Source organism: Rana temporaria, chromosome 7 (genome assembly GCF_905171775.1).
Source record: "Rana temporaria chromosome 7, aRanTem1.1, whole genome shotgun sequence".
In the NCBI taxonomy this organism is placed as follows: Eukaryota; Metazoa; Chordata; class Amphibia; order Anura; family Ranidae; genus Rana; species Rana temporaria.
The window spans coordinates 172,883,664-172,909,496 of NC_053495.1; the positions used below are offsets into that span (position 1 = coordinate 172,883,664).

Genomic DNA, 25,833 nt, shown 5'->3' on the forward strand with positions numbered 1-25,833 from the left:
AAAAGGCATTGTTTCAACATGACAGCATTTCCAGAAGAAAAGGCCACAATGCAGCCTACATGCTACATTAATACAGGTTTCCTGCTTCAGCACGCGAAAAGAGCAGTGTGTATAGCTAGATTTTGGAAAGGGACTGCGAAGCATTCAGCAAACCTCAGACGGTTTGTTAAAGCCTTTCAAGCAAACTTCACTTCCAGTATGGAGATGTTAAACACATCTTAATGGGAACGCAGAATGTCATGTTAAACAAGCTGCTTCAGCAGATTTTCAGAAAATATCCAGTAATGCTGCAGCTCACTAATGCCTACTAAATCCCACTAGCAGCAGCTTTTTTTATTTATTTTTTTAAAGCCGACCTAAACCCTTTGATACTCACCCCTCCCCATCCACTAGCTCCATCGCCGATGTTCACATCTTCTCCTGGCTTCTTCCAAGTTTGGGGTCTTTGGCCATTTTAAAAGAGAAGTATGGGGTTTGTATATTTTTTTTCCTTGATAAATACTTACCTAGGTGGGCGCATGCTCCCCCCCCCCCCCCCCCCCCCCCCCCCCCCCCCCCGGCTCTAACACTGAGAACCAAGCGATCAAACACTGCCCATCATTCGGTTCTCACAGCTCCCTGAGCAGAGAGCTGCTGACAGTCAGGCGACCTGGTCCCGTGCTCCGTGACCTGGTCCTGTGCTCCGTGACCGCGGACCCGATCGCCGCCGTTGTCCCCCGATCGGGTCACAGAGCTGAAGAACCCTTCCCCGTTCTTCCCAGTGTGACTGCCACCGATCGTCTGTTCCCTGTCATAGGGAACGACAATAAGTGACAACACACGCCAAGCCACGCTCCCACACAGTAGTAATCACTCCCTAGGACACACGCAACCCCTTCAGCTCCCCCTACCGGTTAACCCCTTCACTGGCAGTGTCATTTTCACAGTAATCGGTGCATTTAAAATTTGTAAAAATGACAATGGCCCCAAAATAGTGTCAAAAGTATCCGACAATGTCGCAGTCAAAAAAAAATAAATCACTGATCGCCACCATAACTAGTAAAAAAAAGAAAAATGATTAATAAAAATGACATACAACTATCCCCTATTTTGTAGACGCTATAACTTTTGCGCAAACCAATCAATAAACGCTTATTGCGATTTTTTTTTAACAAAAAATATGTAGAAGAATACATATCGGCCCAATATATATTTTCTATATATATTTTTTTTTGGGGGGGGGATATTCTATCTATATTTATTTTGCATATCTACAAACTGTGCTAGCTGCTTTGTAATTCTTTTGATTACTTTTAAGTTAGCGCAGATATTTGTTCCCCCCCCCCTTTTTTTTTTCATTTATTATAGCAAAAAGTAAAAAATATTGAATTTTTTTTTAAATTGACGCTCTATATATAGCGCAAAAAATAAAAAGCGCAGGAGGTGATCAAATACCACCAAAAGAAAGCTCTATTTGTGGGGGTAAAAAAAGGACGTCAATTTTGTTTGGGAGCCACGTCGCACGACGAATCGCAAAAAGGGGCCTGGTCCTTTAGCTACAAAATGGTCCGGGGCTTAAGCGGATAAAGTGACAGGTCACACTCCCATCAAGATCCGTGTATAGCCTCCCAAAACTGGACCTGAATGGTGTTTTTAAGGTTACAGCAAAGCAGCTTGCTGAAAGTTTTGCAAAAGTTCTATAAGCCTTGTCATGAGACAAGTAGCTAGATTCACAAAGAGTTAAGCCGGCGTATCAGTAGATACGCCGTCGTAACTCTGAATCTGCACCGTCGTACATTTAAGTGTATTCTCAAATTGAGATACACTTAAATGTAGCCAAGATACGACGGCCTGCGCCGTCATATCTTAGCTGTCTAGTTCCGCCGGCCACTAGGGGCGTGAACGCCGATTTACGCCTACAATGCGTAAATCAGTGTGATACGCCTACTTATGAACATACGCTTGCCTGTCGCAGTAAAGATACGCCGTTTACGTAAGGCGTTTTTAGGTGTAAAGTTAGTCCAACAAATAGCTGGCTAGCACTTGTTAAGTATGGACGTCGTTCGTACCCGCGTCGAACTTTTAACATCGTTTGCGCCAGTCGTCCGTTGATGGGGTTGGACGTAATTTACGTTCACGTCGAAACCAATAATTCCTTGCGGCCCCCGGTACTTGTGAGCAATGCACACTGGATATGTCCACGGACGGCGCATGCGCGTCGTTCATTAAAAACGTCCAATCACGTTTGGTCACGCTTTCATTAACATAAACACGCCCACCTCTCTCACATTTGAATTTGGCGCGCTTACGCCAAGCCCATTACGTTACGCCGACGTCACTTATGGAGGCAAGTGCTTTGTGAATACAGCACTTGCCTCTCTCGACTTACGGCGGCGTAGCGTAAAAGACGATACGCCGGCCTGAAACATACGCCAACCAGACGGTGAATCCAGGCTAATGGTCTGCAACGGCCTTAAATTAGAACTATAGGTAAAACATTACACCCCCCCCCCCCCATTTTGGATAGAATGTAAGGTTAATTTTTGCCATTTGTGTATAATTGGGGAGATTTCCCTTAACATCCTGTCTCAGGATAACAGGAAGCAAGAGGAAATCCTTGTAAATTAAGGGAATATTGCCCCCCCCCCCCCCCCCGTCACCAGAAATAGTGTCCCCATTGGAAGATCTCCCTTCCATTTATTTTCCATTCACCATCAATGATAATGGTAAACATGACAAATAGAAGGTGAATCTCCCTCCCGGGGGCACAGAAAGCAATAAACACTCTATCCTACACTAAAAAAAAACAAAAAAATTACCTTTAGTTATAATTTAATGTGTTACTACTGTTACAAATCAATCATCTCATCCTGCAAATGTGCATTTTAGAGCGTTAGCTGGAGTGCTGGTTTGTCTTGAAGGGAATCAATATCATCTAGCTGGGAAAATCCATCTTAAGTTAATTACTTTATCTCTTAAAATAGCTTGGCCAGGTTCATTCTGGGGTTGCTGACATATGGTTCTTCCCCAATCTAACCATAAAAAGACAGAACCATGTAAACATTTTCCCATGTATGTAAAAAGGCACTCTAATGCCGCGTACACACGATCGGTTTGTCTGATGGACCGCTTTCATCAGACGAACCGATGTGTGTGGGCCCCATCGGTTTTTTATCCATCGGTTGAAAAAACGTAGAACTTGTTTTAAAATTATCTGATGGTTAAAAAAACGATAGAAAGCTTCATCGGATATCTGATGAAAAAATCCATCGGATTAGATTCCATCAGATATCCGATCGTGTGTACAGGGCATAAGATTTATAGTGAATCGACATATACTGTCACAGATTGTGAAAGCCTAAAAACGCATCGAAAACGTGATTACTTCAGCCACATAGACAAGAGGACCCTGAGAGGGTTAGAAAGGACATTGTTCCACAAAGAGAAACCCATTCACTATGGCTCTGTGAAGAACCCAAACCGAAAATGCAGGATGCACTTGGCTGAAAAACTGAAATTGAAAATTGCCGTTTTTGAGTAACATGACCTACGAAAACAAACCATAAGGGCCAGTTCTCACCCATGCATTTTTTTCTGCATCAAAATTGCACGGAAAGTAGGTTATATGGTTCCCAAACAATGGCATAGTTCCCACCAGTGCGATCAGTTCCAGAAAAAAAAAAAACATGCTGCATTTTCCTGCACTGGAATGTGGTAAAGCGCATCAAAAAATGCAATGCAACCCATAAAAAATGGTACCAGACCCCAGTACAGTGAAGAAATAAATAAAAAGCTCTGGAAACAAAATCAAAAAGCACCGAAACACTTCAAAAATGTGTTTAAAATGGGCATGCAAAAATGCATCTGGAATGGGTCTGGAGTGCGATTTTTTGTAATGTGAACCAACCCCAAGCACAGTAAAATTGCATGTGGTTTCGGCCCCCTTTTTTTTTTTACTTCTCGGCAAAATGCATCTCTAGCTCAGCCAGCAATTTGTTGCTGCTTTATCTGTACATATATATTGTAAAATACAGTAACTGACAATTAAAATACAAAACTTTCAGTTACAAGTGAACATTTGTGAGTTGAATCCCTGACTCCAGTAGCAAGGTCTCCCCCACAGATGGGGAGTTCTTTATTTGTTTCCTTTTTTTTGGCTTTCTTCTATTTTCATTTAGTGATCCAGCCAGCAAGTCTGTTGCTGTTGTCTGTCAAAAGCACAAGCTCTCCAGCAGTAAGAGTATACATGGATGAGACAAAAACACAACACTGGCAGAGGTACTTACAATTATCAGCTTTTTTTTTTTATTTATGCAAAACCTTTATCTCAAAAAGGAAAAAAACGGTTTGCTGTAATTGCTTTTAAAGTGTTAGCTGAAGTTTGGCTTCAATTTGTTAGTGTATCTAAATATGCTAATACATTTAGCACTATCCTCCCCTCCCCCGACAGACAAGGCTGCTGTGCCTCCTGTGCTCATTCACCCAGAGTTATCTCACCAATACAGGAGATGTGTTACTGGGCAGATCACCAGGTGAATACAGAGGGAGAAAAAAAAAAACTGATGCTATAATAAGGCTTACCTGTAGGTAAAATGAATATCTCTTAAACCAGTATGGTTTAGGAGATATTCACCTTGCATGCAGCTACTGACATTAGCGGCCCATGTGCACTGAATGTCCGGCGGATGCTGCCCTAAAATCAGAGCTCCTTGCTGGAAAGAGGACTCCCACGTGCATGCGCGGGAGCAACGTTACCGTGGCTCCAACCATTCACAGCGCCAGAACCTGAAAGAAAACGCAGAGAGACCATGTCTGCCCCCCCCGTGTGAAAGTACTCAGGCTTTCACATTGGGATTGAAGATGCAGCTAGTTTCATGCGCTTTTTTTTTTTAACGCTAAAGCGCCTGAAAAACTTCCTAGTGTGAAAGGGGTCTAAAAGAGGTGTAGGTGTGGTGCTGTTCCTCTAGGATGTAAAAATTAGCTATATAATTATTAAATAACAACAGGATGCTTTAAAAAGGTTGAGGTGGTTTAAAGTGACAGGTGTTCACAAAACCAAAAACGAACTGTGTAATGTGTATACATTTCTTAAGCCTATTAAAATAAGGCATTTCTGGTGGGTGTATGTTACACCCCCTGCTGTATGTACCACTAAAAGTGAGTTTTGAAATGAGGGTGGGTGGGTGTGTGTGTGTGTATTACACCCCCTGCGATATGTGCCACTAAAGATGTCTTTTAAAGTGACACGTGCTTCTGGTGCGTTTGTGTTACACCCCCTGCATTAAAATGTAAAACCTTTAGGTGTTCCAATACATGCAGCTGTCACACAAAAAAAAGTAATACTAAAAAAGAAGCAATCCTTATAAAGCTATAAGCACAAAGTAAACAAAGTGATTGGTGCTCTTCAAAAAAAAAAAAAAAAAAAAAAAAAACTGTCCTTGTAAAGCTATATGCACTAAGTAAACAAACTGACTGATGCTCTACAAAAAAAAAAAAAAAAAAAAAGGCTTTTTCTGCGCTCTCGATTATGGTGATATTAGTGCTGGTGCTCTTATCTGTGCTCCTATTGGTAATGCACTCACCGGGTTCCCTTACCCCACACAGGGGTATTGCGCAGTCACAGTATGTGCCACTGTGCAGCATTCTATGGATCCTGGATCTAGTTATACCCGATATGATCCTCTGTTTTTATCATATGTTGAAGAAGAAAAGTGCCCATTGCATAACACCGCTTATAAAACTTTATTATATTAAAAAACACAATGGAGATATTATTCAAACAAATTTGAGTATAACAGAGAAATGTAAAAAGCACAGGCGCCGGGATGATATCCTATCCACAACCCTGAACGAAAGTGACGAAAAGACGTTCAGTAAATCCGCCCTACGTGTTTTGTCATTGAAGACGTCGCCTGGAGCGCCCATCTTGCTACACTTCCTGTTCTTTTATAGTATGTGGTGTCCCTAAAGAGTATGGTCATGTGACCGCTGCCTTTTTGGTTAGTTTGGAAGACTGAAGTCTATTATGATGACCATCTTGCGATCTGTTTTTTTTTTTTTTTTTGTTTATTTCCCCAATATAATTTTTTTTTAGGTTCTAATACAATAGCTGTATATTAACTCTTATGCTTAACAGTATGTCCCCCCTCCAGTACCATATGTCACCTAGGTGCCACTAGAAATACCTTATTTTTAACAGGCTTAAGAAAAAGTATACACATTACACAATTTGTTTTTGTGAACAACTGTCACTTTACACCACCTCAACCTTTTTAAAGCATCCTGGTATTTAAAAATTACATAGTTAAATTTTTAGATCTAGAGGAACAGCGCCACACCTACACCTCTTTTAATCAACTATACTTACAGGTAAGCCTATAATCAGGCTTATCTGTAGGTACAGTAAATATCTACTAAATGTACACCATTTAGGAGATTACTTTAGCAGCGCTGGTGATGTCACTGACACGTGCACACTCAATGGACGGAGTGTAGTCTATTGAGGGAGCTGTGCCGCGGCCATGACTCCCGCTTGCATGCATGATATCATGGTGGCTCAGCCTGCATACGATGCAAACACAGAATTAGCAGCTTGCAGGTACAGGCTGCTACTTCTGCCGTAGGAGATTTATGAATGCATCCTTAGCATTAGGCATTGTGCTGAGAATTGTTGATTATGGGGGCCCAAAGACCGAGATGTCAGCAATAGCAACTTATATTTTGGTGCAAAAGCAACAACAAATCACCATTAAAGTCAATGGAAACTAAAATAATTTGTTCCGCATTGACTTCAATGGAATGCAATACCGAATGTGGCCAGAGGTGGGGGGCGCAGAGCGCCGAAAAGGCCCGAGGACACTTTGGCTCATTTCCTGCTCCCCGTACCTCCTGCCAAATGAGGTACTGCAGGCCTATTTTCATCTCTGCTCGGCTTCTGCGCCCCCGTACCTCAGGCCAAATTAGGTACTGCAGCGCTATTTAGCTTGAATTCTGCTTGTCTTGCGAGTCAACACTCGCAAAACCGAGTCAGAATTTAAATAAAAAAGTTGCTTGCAAATCCAAACGCTCTGAAACCAAGTTACTCTTAAACCGAGGTTCCACTGTATATAAATAGGCATGTAATTTTGTTGGTTCCCCTCTCCTGGACTATAACTACAACAAGTGCCAAGGGGCAGCCAACCATCCTGGAGCCAGATGACAACCCGACCGACCGGGCTCTGGTGTGCATGGTGAACTGCGCTTGTGCCCAGACCAGCCGGCGCATCGGTGTGGAGAACCAAAGCACTCGGGATAGGTGGGGGAGACTGAAGCAGTACATCACCACGTTAGGTTGCCCATGACGCGTTTTGGAGGTGTGGCTTCCGTTATCAAGTCACTTGATAAAGAGCCTGTGTCGGCGGCTACAGTCCAGGAGAGAACCACATGCCTAGTTATATACTTCAAATGTTAGTGCAACTGTTTAGAGCTTTTATAGCGCGTTTCATTAAAACTATATTACACTAGTGCGCTCTTTTTCTCGTTTTTGTATATTTTGGTACAGGCTGTCTTCTAGACCCCTTTCACATTGGAGGCATATTTCAAGCGCTTTAGCGCTAAAAATGGTGCTGAAAAAAGCCTCATCTGCAATCCCAGTGTAAAAGTCTGAGTAAAAATCAATGGGCAGCGCCGCCAAAGCACCTCGGCAACAGCGATTTGTGTACGCTTTTAACCCTTTATTCAGCCTCTAGCGGGGGTTAAAAGCAACCCGCTAGCACCCAAAAATTTGTTTTACCAGTGTTTTTCGGGCACTGGTAGTGTGAAAGGGCTCTAACTTAAGGTGTTCGCTTCAAAGTTCTTATTTTAGATGTGCAGACCACAACCAGGTAAAGGTCCATTCATAACGGTTAATTAATTTTATTCACAAATGTGCTCTTAGATTTTATTTTTTAAAAAAAGGATAATCCTTTCCGCAATTAAAAACCGGGTAGAGAACATTAGGTTCTGTAAGAACAGAACCATTTTGGAACCCTGGTGAAGCAGTAATGAGCTTACATAGCTGTATAATGGAGGGGTGCTGCAGGAGGAAGATGGAGGTATACAATATTCTGCTGGATCACAGGTCAGATCTTAATGAAACACGTGCAAGACAACCCCCATCGTTGCCTAAACATAATTAAGGAGCGTTAGGAATAAACATGATCACAGACATTAAGTAGAACATTTTTTCCTAAAGTCACCGGGTAGCCAATTTCTCGACAACGCAGAAGCAACAGGAAGACAAATAATTCTAGATTAATTAGTCTGTGGAAAACTACAATCCGCTCCCAACACGTGAGGGCAAAAAAACGGGAAATCCTGTGTCTTTCATAGAGAACTTAACAATCCAAACTTCCTTAACAAGCACACTTTATAAAAAGTCACAATGCTCTGCAATAAATGCCATGACAGATGAGCGATAATGCTGGCCCCACTCAGGCAGATTAGAAATTGACTGAGCAATCTGCCTTTTTCGTCTTCTCTTTGTAGCGTTTGGTGTGCCAGTACTAATGAGAGGTCTGTGGCTTCCTTGAGCAAGTCTATTTCTCTGAAGGATCACAGTACATTTCTAGAGAGCGAAGGGAAGCTTTGCCAAGTCCTGCTCTCATTACAGTTACTTCTATCAATTACCCGGTGCTGGCGCTCTCATACTTCAGAGCAGGATCCAGACCACACTTGGAGACGCCGTGATTGGCATGCGAGATGTCACTTATCAGAAAAAACATTTGCAACAAGGACCTTCGATTTTAGATTGGGTGCATACATACATGCCATTTCTAGTCGCCTTACTAAAAACACAAGTGATCGGTTGTATACACTGGAATATGAGACAATGAAAGCGGGTTCATACGCAACGTAGCAAACTCTCAAAATCAATCACACGCGAGGGATGGCAACAATTTCATGGGATTTCATATAATCTTTAGCAAGATATGGAAACCAGAAAATCATTGCGTTCAAGCGTTGCGTTTTTGAGCGTTTTTTTCAGGGGGGTTTAGCATTTGTATGCATGTTTTTCAGTGTTTGTGTACAGCGTTTTAAAAGCTTTTTTTTCCTTTAATTATGTATTTATTTTTACTTTTTTTGTAAGGCGTTCGGTTTAAATGTTAGGCATCTTATTATTTATTTTGTTAGGTCAGTGGTTAATATTAGGGTTCGGGTTTATTATTTGGGTTAGGGGTTAATATTAGGGGTTTTTATTTATTTTTTATTATTTATACTATTTTATGTATTTAATTTTTTATTTATTTATTTTCATTTAATTATTGCATTTGAGCATTAAAACATTCAAAAATGCTAAATTTAGGGTTTCCATGCATTTCCAATCTGCTCAAATTCACGCTAGAAAAAAGCTCCAGAACTGTGGAGACTTGCCGTGATTCTGCCCATGATTTCAACACGCCGAGGTGTGAATTACATAATTGCAGAACGTACATTTGAGATGGCATCAATTTGAATGGCACCTAAAATTTGCCCTGCCGCGATTGTTGGGCAATAAATGGCACTGCAATTGCGGCAACCTGCATCGCAGGAAGCATGTTGCCCAAAAGTAGCTCCTAAACTTTTTTTGGGTGACAGGCTTCACGGGATGTGGGTTGCTGCGATCCATCAAGCGACAGTCGCCGCAGAACCCACACCGCAACCTAAGGTGCCACTCAAATAAATGGCATTTCAAATGTGCGTTCTGCGATTTTTGTCATTCACACCTCGCTGCTTTGACCGCAGGCAGAACCGCGGCAAATCCGTCTGCTATTCAAAATGCTGAGGTGTGTCTCAGTCTCAGGCATTAGGCTTCAGGTGACTTGTAGTACAGATGTGAACCAGCTCCATAGAAATGTACTGCATTTTTCTCCAGCGTTTTAAAGCTTTGAGCTTTCGGGGTGTGAATGGGGCCTATGAAAGCACCACACTTTTTTTTCTACAGCAAGTTAAAGTATGTAAAAAAAAAAAAAAAAAAAATTCAATTTCACACATATGAAAGCAAACGAACACACAACTTTTTTCTTTTTTTATCATATGAACCCTGTGTGCACCCAGAAGAGGATTTTAACTAAAATTTGTCATAATTGTCAAAAGCGTATTAACAAAATTTGTAATAAGCAAAATTACAAACTGGGGAACGGTGTCATGCACTTGTCATAAACCTTTCATCTCACGGCGCAAAAGACCTTTCTTGGAACTCATTTCAGCTTTCCATGGTTTCTGACAAGCTAAAGGTCACGTTGGCTTCCTAGGTCCTTCTGGGACCCGAGTAGAGAGATCCTTACCCAAATATCAAAAGCCCTTAAGCACCACAAATCAAAATGATGACCACGCTCTTGATATGGATGCTGAAAGCTATAGAATGGAATTAGGGAGGTCCAGCTACAAGTAGGTGGCACCTTTATTATGGTGTTGTAGGAATGGATAGACGTGTTTTCTATGAGTTCGAAGCAAAAAACAATTATCTACCATTAAAGCTGATGTGACAAAAACAGAAAAAGGAGGACCGTGTTCATCCCATTAATCAGCATCAACCCCCTAGACTTGAAAAATAGATATACAGTTGGTGACAGTGCAATAACTAGTTGTGCATAAAAATACAGCAAAGCCGCTTCCACCCTTGTGATGTCAACCACAGCTGCTATGTCCAAGGATTTATTTCTCTCAACCTTGTGACCTGTAGAGACTTTTTAATATACAGTTATTCATCACAAATTATCTTTCAGATCACTTTTTGAAGATAGCCCCTAAGTGGTTTAAGCATTTACTGCAGGTAAAACGTCTAAAAAAATAACTCAGCTGATCATATTTGCACCTGAAAATGACAAAAAAAATCCCAGAGCAAATTCAGAAAGGAAAAATAAAAGAAACGATAATAAAAAAAAAAAAAAAAAAAAGTTATGACACTTTCATGGCTTACTATCAAACTATCACTAATACTTATAAACAACAGCACACTGTTTCAGATACACTCAAAAAGGTATTTAAACTAGACTGTTAATTAACATCACATTTTCCCACTAACCCATAAATATTAACACCAAAGGCCTGGGCCTCCCCCTACATGCATTAGTAGGCATACAACAGATTGCCACCCTATTAGCGATTTTATTTTTAGAATATGGTAGAAGGTAGAAATTACTTACCTTGGCAATCTGCAGCAACACAATGCAGTGCTTGATGGACTCTACCATACTCTGTAAAAAAATATATACATTAATAAAAGAAAATCTGTGACAAATTGCCAGCCACACTTATTTAGCCTATTCTGATTGTAGTATATCAACCAACTTAGTTAAAAAAAAAATCTCAAACCTTAGCAATTGCACCTGAATGACTATAGCCCATCACCTAGGCCTGTCTTTTGTCAATGCGACTGTCCATTACATTAAAAAATATTAGGGTGATCCACGAGTTGGGAAGAGAAGGTCTCAAGTTGACCTTGTGAAGAAAAGTCAAGATATGCATATAAAAAACTTTTGTCGTCCGTATTCCTGGCTCTATTTTCACCAATAGTAACTGCTACATATGCATTTTTATTTTTTATAGCTGCTCAGTTCGACTTTTCAGGTTTTTGACATGCTAACTTGAAATTGTAAAGGCCTGTGTTTAAAGGTTTTTGTTAGCTTTAGGCTGTGAATTGGATGTGTTTTGAAATTCACAGCCCATTTATTCAAAGAATCAGATTGTCATTTCCCACAGACATGAAGTAAAGAGACTTACACATGTTGTATCCTTGAGATTTTCAATTTTCTGTGAAGGAAAAGTTAAAAAATTATAAAATTATTCTCATAATACACAATGGATAATTTTAACCATGCTTTTGCCTACTTAAAGGGGCTGTTAATGTTCGTTTTTTATTTTCTAAAGAGGTTCCTTTAAGCTAGTGCATTGTTGGTTCACTTACCTTTTCCTTCGATTACCCTTCTAAATGTTTTTTTTTCTTTGTCTGAATTTCTCACTTCCTGTTTCTCCTCAGTAAACTTGCCCCCATCATCTGAGCAGTAATTAGTCAGCCAGAACACCTTACTGAGGAGGAACAGGAAGTGAGAAATTTAGACAAAGAAAACAAGGAAAAAAAATACATTTAGGAAAAGATAAGTGAACCAACAATACATTAGCTTAAAGTAACCTATTTAGAAAATAAAGAACTAACCTTTTTGACCCCTTTAAAAATAACCTGCAAGACATTTCATGTTGAAAAGTTTCTTTGCAAACGGTAAAAGACTACATTTAATATCACGCTAAAAACACTTTAAAATGCAGATGTTCAAAAGAAGCAATGTTGTTTGTAATTGCTCCCAAACATGAACATATTTAATCAAAAAGAGGAAGTTGTAAAACTTTTTCATTTAAATGTCTTTATTTCATAAAAATAGTCAATACCCAATTAACCATGATGAAGTCTGCATGCACGGTGGATGAAATGCGTAGGTGCTAGAGTGTTTATGGACTTTTCATACTGAAACCTGACCTGTAGATAAAGGGGTTGATTTAATATGGGCAAATAGACTGTGCTCTTTTGAAAGTGCAGTTGCTCCAGAGCTTAGTAAATGAGGTAAAAACTTCACTTTACAATGAACAACCAATCACATACAAGGAAAATAAAACAGCAGCATTTTTTCTTGCACATGATTTGATGATGGAATTTAGCAGAGCTTTTGCTTATTTACTAAGCTCTGTAGCAACCGCACTTTCAAAAGTGCACAGTAAATTTGACTTTAGTAAATGAACCCCAAAATATATTGCTAGCTGAGCTAAGCAAGTAACCACAGAAGGGATTTGCCCCTCCATATATGCAACAGGAGCACATAGACAGCTGGGGCTAGATTCACAAAGAGATACGACAGTGTATCTACAGATACACCATCGTATCTCTGACTTACACTGGTTCTATCTATGCGCCTGATTCATAGAATCAGATACGCATAGATAGGGCTAAGATCTGACAGTGTTACACTGTCGGATCTTTTTTTCCATTTAAAAATGGCGCCGGGGGCGTTCCCGCTGATTTACGATAAATAATATGTAAATCAGTGAGATACGCAAATTCACGAACGTATGCGGACCCGACGCAGTCTTCTTACGACGTTTCCGTAGCGGCTTTCCCGGCGTATACTTACCCCTTCTTTTATCAGGCGCAGCGAAATGTTAAGTATAGCCGGCGTTCCCGCATCCAATTTGAATTTTTTAACGTCGTTTGCGTAAGTCGTTCTCGAATACGGACGGACATCGTTTACGTAAGCGTCTAAACCACTGACGTCCTAGCGACGTCAGTGGGAGCAATGCACGCCGAGAAATTCCCTGGACGGCGCATGCGCATTTAAATCGGCGCGGGAACGTGCCTGATTTAAATAGTACACTCCGCTAGCCGCGGATTTACAATTCCGCCGGGGGATTTAGGATCCGCCGTCGCAAGTTTGGAGGTAAGTGGTTTGTGAATTAGCCACTTGCCTCCTAAACTTGCGGGAGCGGATCTTAATTCACGTAGATCGAGCGGATCTATAGATCCGCTGAGCTACGTGAATCTGGCCCCTGGTGTTTGGAGCAAGATAGATACAATTATGGATACAAGAGAGTGGAACATAGAGAGTACCCAGATGGCTGTGTACTGTTTTCAACCAATACATACTTGTGCTTGAAAGCAAGATCAATACTTATCAGCTGTGATTGGGTTGATCTGATTATACGTATATACTCTTGGAACATTTTGTCTTGCATCGATTATTAGCATAGACACAGTAATAACATGGTGTACACATTTGTGACGCCCATGCAGGGATCTCAGGATAAGCTATTGATAGATGCAGAAGTATTTTTACATTTTCCTACTGAGCAAAAACATTAATACTGTTAAAGTCCAAAATCCAAAAGTCCAAACTTAGGGACCCATTCTAAATGTGATGGGGACTACATGAGCAGAGTGTATGGTGGGTATTCAATTGTCCTTTGGTTAACCCATAGTTATTTTTCAAATACTGCATTGTAGGAAGTCTTTGAGGAGACTGGGAACTGGCCATTTCTGTGATTTATTTTTTTTACAAATTTGTATACACCCCTTTTATACCTGTCCCACTGTTTTGATTAAATAAGTGCCTACTTGTAATGCTCATGTACAGGGGTTGGACAAAAATCATGAAAACACTAGGAAAAACAACAGAATTGTTACCGAATATGGTGTTGGACCACCTTTGGCATCCCAGACCACCTGAATTCACCTGGGAATTGACAAACATATATGTCTTGGATGGTGGAGAATGAAATCTGATTCAACGCTTCATGCACAAATCGTTCCAGTTCTCACAGAGATGCCGGAGGCAGAAAACGAACCTGAACCTTGTTCTCCAAAATTTACCATAGTGACTATATGATATTGAGGTCCGGTGATTGTGGCGTGCAGGGAAGGTGCAAGACGTAACCTGCATGCTTGTCAAACCACGATTGGACAACACCAGCTGCGTGAATCGGGGCATTATTGCTTTGGTAAATGGCGCGGTCTTCGCAAAACAATGTCTGCACCATGGGTTGCACATGTACTTAGTCGCTGACAGTGACTGTACCTTTCAAGGTGATGATGGGGCTTGCAGAATACCATGATATGGCAGCCCAAACCATGATTGCACTGCCACCATGCTTTACTGTTGGTTACTGTCCTGGTCAGAAGCTTAGGACAGTGTTCGCCACACATAAACATGTCCAGTGGTTGGGTAAAGTGTGAAGCTTGATTTGTCGGACCATATTACAGTCTTCCATTGATCGATAGTCCACGATTTATGGGTGTTGCACCACTCTCCCCTCTTCTGAGCATTAATATCAGTGGTTAATAGTGGTTTGGCAATTGCAGCTTGCCTGTGAATGTTTTCCCATTGGAGTTCCCTCTGCACAGTTTTTGTGGGTGCAGACTTTGGAAGACTGAGATTGAGCTCTGCAGTCACTTTTGCAGCAGTTGTCTTCTTATTCTGGGTCACAATCTTGCGCAACGTCCTTTTGTCGCTTTCGCTCAGTTGACCATGTGGACCACAGTTATTCTTATCAGACGACATTTTCCTGGGAACTGTATACGCCGTCATAACCTTTGATACTGTACCTCGCGACACCAGAAATAAAATTAGCAAGTTCAGTCACAGAGGCACCAGCTAAGTGGCACCAACAAATTTGCCCTTTTTGAAACTCTGTAAGCTCTGACATGACTCCGTATTACTAGCAGAGCATGCAGTGAATAAGGAAAGTGAGGCTTCCCACCTGTTAGCTAGGCGTCTCATCACACAGCGGAAGCAAAAGAATGTTACATCACTTCCACTTTTAACACAAAACGTGTCATCACTTTCACACCTGCAAATCATGTAGCGTTTCCATATTATTGTCCAACCCCTGTAGATCTACCTTCAGACCTTCCACCTAAAAACAGTTTACATAGATAGAGAAAGCGCAAAATAAATACAATTAAGGATGTATGTAAATACTTTCCCCTTAAACAGAATGCAAGTATCTGAGCACCACAAACTGAAAACACTATTGCTTTATCAATATTAAAAAAAAAAAATCGCCCATCCATCCATGTCTCCATGCTTTAGTTTGTTGGGAAACCATCCTAGCATTTTTTAGTGGTGGCCATCTTGAGTAAGGGAAGAGGATTCTTGTAGCAGTTACTTCCTGGAATCCATCTGCTCTTAGCTCAGGCATGCAGGTAGCATGGTGTGCTTCACCAAGAAGGCCCCTCCCTCCAAATGAAAGGGAAAAAAAATGCACATGTAGGACCATCATTTTGGCCTAAGTAACAAACTAGAAAGCAGCTGAAGAAATGAAAAAAAGCCTAAAGACAATAAAACATTATATATGTTCCTATCTATTTACTAAGGCTAGCAGCATATGGATAAAAAATTGTTAAATGTGGATTGAGATAGCTTAGTTCTGCTTTAAAATGTACATCGGGAGTCGTGCTTCTTGAATAAAACAATTACAGCCAGAGAGACACCTGGGGATACCAACTGACACAAGAATACCAGAGCCACACCATTTGTTGAATAAAATTGAATAATGCAGATATGAAATTAGCAATGACTCCTGATGTAAGAGTCACGTCTAATTGACACATAATTAGCCCCACAGGATCAACCTGCGTGCAAGGAACAGCTGCATATCATTTAGCAGTGAATTCTCCATGGAATGAGTGAACACTTTCTCAGAAGACATTAATAACAACATCACCGCATATGTGGAATATATGCAGACGGATCTAGAAATCTTTTGCTTACTAAGCAAAGTGGAAGCTATAGGAAATCAAAGGAGGGGATTTACTGGGATATACAATAAGGAGCAATATAAAAGTTGACATACTTTTCAGGAAAATGCTGCAATAAGACTTTCTAGAAGCAGACACACATTGGCGTTTGTATGCAGCCCAATTTCAAAAAAATATGGGACACTGTAAAATCTGCATAAAAACGGAATGCAAAGATTTTCAAATCTCATAAACCCATATTTTATTCACAATAGAAAACATCTAATATTTAAATAATAATAATAATTAAAAACGGAAAAATTTACAATTCTAAGGAAAAAAAAAATAACATAATTTTGAAATTAATGGCAGCAACACATCTCAAAAAAGTTAGGACAGATCCATGTTAAGCAAGGTGTAGCATGCCCTCTTTTATCAACACTCTGTGTAAATATCTGGGACTGGAGACCAGTTGCTGGGGTTTTGGGAGAAGAATGTTGTCCCATTTTTGCCTGATATAGGATTCTAAATGCTCAACAGCCCCGGGTCTTCTTTGTCCTGTTTTTTGCTTCAAGATGCGCCAAATATTTGGTGAAAGGTCTGGACTGCAGGCAGGCCAGTTAAGCACTCACACTCTTCTACTACAAAGCCATGCTGTTGTCATAGATGCAGTATGCGGTTCACAGACAGTGATTTTTGGAAGTATTCTAGATCCCATGCAGTGATGTCCATCACAAAATCTTGCTGGTTTTTAATGCAGTAATGTCTGGGGGCTCAAAGACCACAAGCATCAAATATTGCATTTCGACCATGCACACACAGATTTCTCCAGATTTTCTTAATCTTTTGATATTATGTACTGTAGATGATGATATATTTAAATTCTTTGCGATTTTACATTGAGGAAAATTCTGAAATTGCAACAAATTTTAGAAGTAGCTTTTCAGACTGGTGAACCGCTGCCAACCTTTAATTCTGAGACACACTGACTCTCTAAAATGCTATTTTTATTCACAATCATGTTACTGATCTGTTGCTAATTAGTTGCAAAATGTTCTTCCAGCTCTTCCTTGTCAGTACCAGTTCGTTTTTTCCAGCTTTTTTTTACTTTGTCCCAACTTTGAGACGTATTGTTACCCAGCAATTTTAAAAATTAACTTATTTTTTCCTAAAATTGTGTATTTTCTTAGTTGAAACATTTGATGTTTTCTTTCTATTGTGAAAAAAATATTGGTTTAGTGCCAGTTCACACTACAGCGACTTGGGTTCCGACTTGTGTGGCCCCCAAGTCGCGGGACATGAGAAATTCAATTGAAGTGAATGAGAGCCATCTTAATGTACACTACTGAAGTCGCTCCGACTTCAATATAAGGTTCCTGTACTACTTCAAGGCAACTTGTACCCATTGATTTCAATGGAAGTCGCCTCCAAAGTCAGATCTCTGTCTTAACTGAAGCAACTTTTTTTTTTAACAGAGGTAACTGAAGCAACTTTACAGGAATAGAAAATAGTTTTCTCAGGCAAACCCCTCCCTTCTACAAAGCTGATTATTGTTTGATTGGCCACTGGCAAAGTCGCCTGTCCTGGAGGGAACTTAAAGTCGTGCTGAAGTCGTTTCGCAAAGTTGTGCTGGAAGTCATGTTGCCCCTGTGTGAACCGTGACTAAGAGCCCATTCACACCTAGGCTTATATACGCCTGCAGCGCGACGCCGCAACAGCCCCTGATACGCTGGAGGGGTGATTTTACATTGTCGGCTATGGAGATGGTTCACAAACGAACAAGTCCCGGACCCTTTTTTTCAGGCGGCTTCGGCGTTCGGCCATAGGCGACAATGAAGATCACCCCTTCTGTGTATGTTACCGCGGCGTATTTTACCGCGTATTGTCGCGGCAAATCGCGGTAAAGTATGCCGCGTTGTAGTGTGAATGCAGCCTTAGGAGACTTGCAAATTAGTGCATTCTTAATTTTTATGTAGATTGTACACAGCGTCCCAACTGTTTTTGGAATTGGAGTTGTGAGGTTGGAAATTTTATTTCTGCAACCTCAAGAGGACAGCACAGAAGGAGGAAGGTGCACATTATAGCAAAAGTTAACCCAACCAAAGTTTACTTTTGCTTTAATTCCCTTTAAATTACCATACCATCCCAACTGTAAATGTAATGTCACTTCTGTCCCAACAACAGAAGAAGTGACTACAAAACTACTAGCCACATATTTGCAGTTTGCAGCCACTACACCTAGACTAATTTTCCAGTTTCACAAGACGCATAACAAATAAGTAACAATTTAAAAATAATTCTAATTTGGTTACAAAAATACTAACCTTTCTCTGTTCATCATCTTTGCAGTTCTGGATCTTGTCATCAAATAACTGGGCGTCAACAAGTTCCGAAGAAAAATAAATAAAATAAATAAGCATTAAAAAGCAGATACGCCTGTATAGCAGGTTAATTCAATAGGCAAACAGTAAAACCAAAAGTAAATGAACAAAGTAGCTCAAAGTGTTTCCCAACAAGTAGTAAAACGTGAGGGGTCTATGTTTAGCTGTGATGTGACAAGAGTCTCAGAAAACATACAGGAACACAAACATTGCCCTATGACAATATAATGCTGTCGAGTGAATGATTATCCTTTATCGAGCAACCATAGACAACCATTCAGAGGTAGTAGTAGTTGATCACATTCAACTGGGCTTGTTCTGTAACCTTGAAGAGGTTTTTTTAGATTCTCCAAGCCCCATCTTCAGTTCCAATAAGTGTCAGGAACATAGCTTAGCATTTATATTCACACATGTACCATGTTTACCTGAAAATAAGACCGGGTCTTATATTAATTTTGTCTACAAAAAACACACTAGGGCTTATTTTCAGGGGAGGTCTTATTTATATATGGTATGTACAATGACAATTGTAAAAAAAAATCCTGTTCCTTTAAAGCACAGTGCTTGTGCTATGCCATTTACCCCTCTCTATGGTATGTTCTAAAAATCCTGGAATAAAAAAATACATATACATATACATACATACACACACACACACACACACACACACACACACACACATTATATATAATATATATATATATATATATATATATATATATATATATATATATATATATATATATATATATATATATATATATATATATATATATATATATATATATTTTACTGTTCAAGTTCCTGTGTCCCCTCTGTGTTCTTTCCCCCCACCTCCTCCTGTCAGGTCAGGAGTCAATTTTCAACATCATTTTAAAAACATCTTGGATAAAGTTATTTTAAAATATATGTAATGCATTTTATAAAAGGATCACACTGGTATAAGGTACAGTGGGTCTCCCATTGCAAAAGCCTCATGGAGAATACCTTTTTACAGCTCCCCTGGTTGCTCACTTTTTCTGCTCTTTTCCGTTCTGAGATCCCTGCTGACGTCAGCCCGCTCCGTGCACTGAAGAGGAAGGGGCCGCAGACGTCAGCCAGGAGGAGAGCAGAAGAGGAAAGACCTGAGATCCCCAATGACGTCAGCCCGCTCCGTGCACTGAAGAGGGAGGGGCGCAGATGTCAGCGAGGAGGAGAGAAGAAGACCTCTGGCGGGTCAGCGTCAGCTGCTAATAAAGTATTTTCTAATACAGTCACAAGGGGAGACACACCGCACTCCATACCAGTCCAATCGTCCTACAAAACGGACCACAGTTTTTTTTTTCCTCATGTACTTTACTAGGGCTTATTTTCGGGTAGAGCTTATATTGCAGCCCTCCCCAATAATCACGCTAGGTCTTATATTCGGGGAAGGGCTTATTATCGGGGAAACATGGTAGCCAACGCCTCATACACACGATTGGACTTCCATCAGACTTTTCCATGGATTTTGCCATGGATTTTGCCTGTGAAAGTTGAGGAACCCACCCAGTTCTAGTTCATAATCCCATCCCTGGCTTCAGGGAAATTCTAACTAGAAATCGGATAGTTTCAAAAAGGTTTACACCTTCCATCCTGTTCTTGGGACAGTCAACCTATACAGTGTAGAGGTTGACAGTCCAAGAACAGGATGGGAGGTGTGAACCTTTTTAAAACCATCCTATTTCTAGTTAGAAATTCCCTGAAACCAATGATGGGACATTCCATGAGGATTATGTTATTTTTTTGTGTCACCCGTTTTGATATAAATGGGGTAAATTCCTGATGCTCATTGGAACTGAAGAATTGGCTTACAAAAGCAACGAAACATCTTCACATCACTGAACAAGTCCAGTTGAATGTGACCGATACCAGATTACCATGATCTGGATAAATGAGAGCTTACATGTTCGCAAAGTTTAATGTGAAGATCTTCCCATTTATTGTCAAATATACAATTAACATTCATATACAAACCAATAAACATAAAAAGCATAGAAACCCCATAATTTCGCTCTGTGTGTACCTCTGTCTATTCACAGAAGCTTCTGTTCAACAGACTGGATTCTGTTGAATGGCCCTGCTAGAAAATCATTATTCGATCAGCAACTGTAGCCAATTGCAGCCAATTAGTGTATTCTGAGGCCTTGTACAGACGAGTGGTCTGATTGTTGTACACACCATCAAACCGAAATCCCCGCGGACAGACAGCGCGGTGACGTGGTGGTGACGTTGACGCCGCCACGTCCGCAAACCCGGAAGTTCAATGCTTCCACGCATGCGTCGAATCACTTCTCTGGCCCGCGAACATGTCCGATGAGTCGTACTGACCATCGGACATGTCCGACGGACAGGCTTCCAGCGGACAAGTTTCTTAGCATGCTAAGAAACTTTTGTCCGCTGGAAACCTGTCCGTTAGGCCTGGAAACAGTACGGTTGGCCCTACACACGACCGAACATGTCCGTGGAAACTGGTCCGACGGACCAGTTTCAGCAGACATGTTCGGTCGTGTGTACGAGGCCTGATGGGGGAGTGCCCGCTGTTAGAATACAATAGCGCAGCAGGGGAGATTCCTGCATCCCCATCACTTACATGATGTAAGAATCTGTGAGTGCTTATCAATCAACCTGCTAGTTGAACAGAAAAAAAAAAAAAAAAAGCTGGGTATACACTACATCAGGGATAAGCAATTAGCGGACCTCCAGCTGTTGCCAAACTACAAGTCCCATGAGGCATAGCAAGACTCTGACAACATCAAGCATGACACCCAGAGACAGAGGCATGATGGGACTTATAGTATGGCAACAGCTGGGAGGTCCGCTAATTGCATATCCCTGCACTACATGTATACATACCCAGCGTAAAAACTACAAATCAATTAGTGCCTATACTTTAGAGCAGGGATCTTCAAACTTTCTAAGCAAAGGGCCAGTTTAATGTCCTTCAGGCTTTAGGGGGGCCGGACTGTGCCCATTGACAGAAAAAAATGCCCTTGCATCAGTGCACCATCATTGTTTTTAATGAGAGAAATAGTAACCCATTCTTGATATCAATGAGGAGAATAGTACTTCATTGAAGTGTCAGTAGTAGTAGATGGAATCATTGGTGTCAGTTTGTGTAATATTGCCACAAGGGCCAAATAAAGGCAAGCTAAGGGCCACATCCGGCCCCTGGGCTGCAGTTTGGAGACCACTGCTTTAGAGGACAATTCAGTGGGATGGACCAAGTAGTTTAGCCAAAAAGAACTGGGCAGGGCTGACACCACTCTTCATAAATGTTGTGCGTTGTCAGCCCACTTGAGAAATTAGGGGCCAAGTGCATTTCTGGCAGAGCAAGAATTTCTTGTACTTGCAGGGTCTGAAGAAATAAAAACGAAAAAAAAAAAAAAAACACACAACAGGTAAAATGGCATAAATTGCACGTTTTTCCTAACATCTCTGAAGCCATCAAGTACTTGCATCTTGAGGCTCTGACCTCAAAGTCTTAATGGAAACACTCTATTCCAGGAAAAAAACTGAACACACATGAGCCATTTAACAAGGTTGTCATAGAACTTGCTTTTACCTTACTTCTCGCTCAGACAACAGCTCAAAATTGTTCCGTGTTAAAATACCACCAGCCCAAATAATCCGGAAAGAATTTTCCAGCGACAACATAGACCACAATGAGAAGTTGGCAAAAGGGTCTAACCTTCTCTTTTATAAAATAAAAAACATTTGCCTTTGCATAAACTTTAACCGCTTCAATACTGGGCACTTTCACCCCCTTCCTGCCCAGGCCAATCTTCAGCTTTAAGTGCTGCCACACTTTGAATGACAATTGGGTGGTCATGCAACAGATAGATGGAGCTTTCTTTTGCTGGCATTTAATCACCACTGGATTTTTTTTTTTTTGCAAAGGAAAAAAAAAAAAAAAGGGAGACCAAAAATGTGTTTGTTTCTGTTATAAAATGTTGGAAATAAGTTTTTCTCCTTCACTGATGGGCACTGATGAGGAGGCACCAATAGGTGCCACTGATGGGTGGTACATACAGGCACTGATTGGCATCACTGCTGGGGCTGCACTGATAATCAGGGCACCGATTTGTGCAGATGTCCTCTGAGGAAATGCAGCTGAAAAAAAAATGCGGATAACTGGTATTTCCTTGTTTACACGTGATCAGCTGTGGCTAGACAAAGCTGATCACATGAGTAAAGTGCCTCGTCATAAGCTTTTTATCAAGATCAGTGATGCGCACCGCCAATCGCCGCAGTTGTGCAAGTGTGGGACGATGTCATATGACATTTTCCCAGAAATTAAGAGCCACCTTGCGCTCATCAATTGTCAACACGGTGGGCAGGATGTGGTTAAAGCTCAGGACATTTGAGGAGTATTGTTATGGACGGTATAAAACAAAAGTAAAAGTTTTGCACCCAATTTCATTTAAACATTTTAAGCAGTTAGAAAGCATAAGGCTAAAGCTGGGCATAAACTAGAAGATTTTCGGGCAAATTTTTCTTCAATGGGTACAGCAGGTGTAAAGACCCATCAGACATTCATTTGATTTCTTAATCATTAGCGGGGTCAACTTATAATTTTTGTCCACAGCGACAAGAAACTTTGAAGGAGCAGGATGGAATTAGTTTCTCAAATGAAGTAATTTTCTAACAATGTATGTGGTTTTTCATTCCGTAAAGTCCATTTAACCTAAAATCAAGTGTTAAAAGGAAACGAATTTTAAAGCAGCATTTATTAAGCTGTCAAATGTACTTAGATTTTTTTTTTTTACACATAATCGTATAATCAATCAATCATTCATGTGAAATTCTACTAAACGAATAGCCAGATTAAAAAGGGGTTGTAAAGGTTCCAGTATTTTTTTTTTTAAAACCAACATGTCATACTTACCGCCACTGTGCAGTTCGTTTTGCACAGAGTGGCCCCGATCGTCCTCTTCTCGGGTCCCACGGCGGCTCCTCCCCACAAGCTTGCTTGTGGGCGCGCTCCTGTGCCATACAATCGGCGTCCATAGACGTCAGTTGTATGATTCGGCCATGCCCCCCAGTGGCCACGTCATTGGATTCGATTGACAGCAGCGGGAGTCAATGGCTGCCCTGTTGCTATCAATCTATCCAATGAAGAGCCAACAAGACCTGGGGAAAAGCAATGCGGGATCGCGCTCACGGAGATTCGGGGCTCAGGTAAGTAAAACGGGGGCTTGGGGGTTACTGCAAGGTGTTTTTTTCATTTTAATGTATAGGATGCATTAAAGGGGTTGTAAAGGTAAAAACAATCTTAAATAGCTTCCTTTACCTTCACTTACCTCATCCTTCCATTTTGCTTTTAAAATGTCCATATTTCTTCTGAGAAATCCTCACTTCCTGTTCTTCTGTCTGTAACTCCACACAGTAATGCGAGGCTTTCTCCCTGGTGTGGAGTGTCGTGCTCGCCCCCTCCCTTGGACTACGGGAGAGTCAGTACGCCCACTAACACATAGCTCCTTTCTCTGCGACGTAGAGAGCGTCCTGACTCTCCTGAATTCCAGGGGAGGGGGCAAGCATGACACTCCACACCAGGGAGAAAGCCTTGCATTACTGTGTGTAGTTACAGACAGAAGAACAGGAAGTGAGGATTTCTCAGAAGAAATAAGGACATTTAAAAGCAAAAATGGAAGGATGGGGTAAGTGAAGGAGGACTGCACTAAGGTAAAGGAAGCTATTTAGGATTTTTTTTTTTTTTACCTTTACAACCCCTTTCCTATGCATTAAAGGTAAAAAAAACACCTTGCAGTAACCCCCCCAGCCCCCGTTTTACTTACCTGAACCCGAATCTCCGTGGGTGCGATCCCGCATTACTTTTCCCCATGTCTTGTTGGCTCTTCATTTAAGGTGAAAAAACACAAAGCTTTACAACCCCTTTAAGCTAAAAAAGACCGATGAGCCAAATGTTCTTGTCCCCAACAGTGCTAAACAATAGGAATTCTTGAGGGTCATTCAACTTCTGGTACACAAGATCAGATTTTTTCAACCTTTTCACCCTAGTGAAACCTTTAGAGGGGAAAAAACAGGTCTAGGGGAACCCCTGCTAAAAACAATACATTTTTGGCAAATGGGAAGAATGTGCCCCTTGCCATCGTTCTCAGAATTCCCCCCTTTGAAACCAATAAAAAGATTATTAGTGTTGTGCCACTGGCTCTTTCAAGTGATGTGGACCCCAAAAATATGCAGGCATCCTTAGTTGTCAATCAGCCACAGCTCTGGAGGAACCCCAAGTTTAAAACTGAACTCTAGCCGAGAATGACTGAGCCAGACACTAGTAAAATACACAAAAACCAGAGCTGCAAGCTACACTCCATCTGTAGTTCACCTACCCACTTTCTTCACGGCATTAGGATTACTATTATATTGCAGGCTTGCTTTAACGCGACATATAAAATGTTAAATACTTTATATGTACAATTTAAAGAACGATGACAATATTGCTCTACTTGGCCACCACTTAACTAGAAACTCACCTTATTTATTAGAGGCGCAGCCAAGGCATCCGAATCCAGCACAGGTCATTACCTCCAGCTGCGGCATCCAGCTTTAACAACCGCAATAAAGACACTAATTGCTGCGCCGAGGAAATTGCACAAGCGTCCCGTGCTCTGCACTTAATGTTCTGATATGCAGTCAGTCAGCTTCTACAAATACACCTGGAATCTGACCTTGTGATGTAAACAGGGACTGAACTGCATTGTTAAAAGCGGTCAAAGCCAAGGTGTACACCACGTGAGACAACTGTGAGTGTTTGTGTGTTAGTCACTGTAATGTCCTCATAGAACAAAAACAGTACAATGAATAATGTTTGCCTCTGCTAAGAGATCAAAGGTGCCAGTGAATAGGACAGGGCCTCAGTGGAGGGCAGTGGTTGGCATCAAAGTCATGCAAATCATGTGCCTTTCAAGTAAAAAAATGTAGCTTTATCGCAAGTTAAAGAACCCTTAATGTTTTGTATACACAACATACAGGGCATGTATTAGAGTTCGGGGTAAGGAGGACCCAATTGCTCACCATCATTGATGACCAAGGAATGTTTTAAAGTGCTGGAGATCTCTGTAATAAAGACCACTCACTGCTGCTCTCTCCTTGTACAGGATGACTGGTCTGGTCTCCACCCCCTCCATGTACTTCTCGTCAGACAGCCTGTATTGGGTGGAGCCACTGAACCCCTCCCACAGCTTTGTTCGCTGCACAGGCTATGTACAGCACAGT

The 25,833-nt window shown here is 41.0% G+C and overlaps 1 protein-coding gene across 8 annotated transcripts in view; it reads right to left on the reverse strand.

The window, feature by feature from the left end:
* Positions 1-25,833, reverse strand: part of OSBPL9 (oxysterol binding protein like 9) — a 202,766-nt gene that overhangs the window by 48,951 nt on the left and 127,982 nt on the right. For 4 of the 8 annotated variants that reach the window (XM_040360488.1, XM_040360486.1, XM_040360490.1 and 1 more), the window contains 3 exons: positions 18,523-18,570; positions 11,701-11,730; positions 11,124-11,174 (listed from right to left, as the gene is read on the reverse strand). In XM_040360488.1, coding sequence (XP_040216422.1) covers positions 11,124-11,174; positions 11,701-11,730; positions 18,523-18,570 — 129 coding nt within the window. Of the gene's footprint in view, positions 1-11,123; positions 11,175-11,700; positions 11,731-18,522; positions 18,571-25,091; positions 25,233-25,833 lie in introns of those variants that run through there. The other 4 variants (XM_040360489.1, XM_040360487.1, XM_040360492.1 and 1 more) reach the window with 3 other exon arrangements.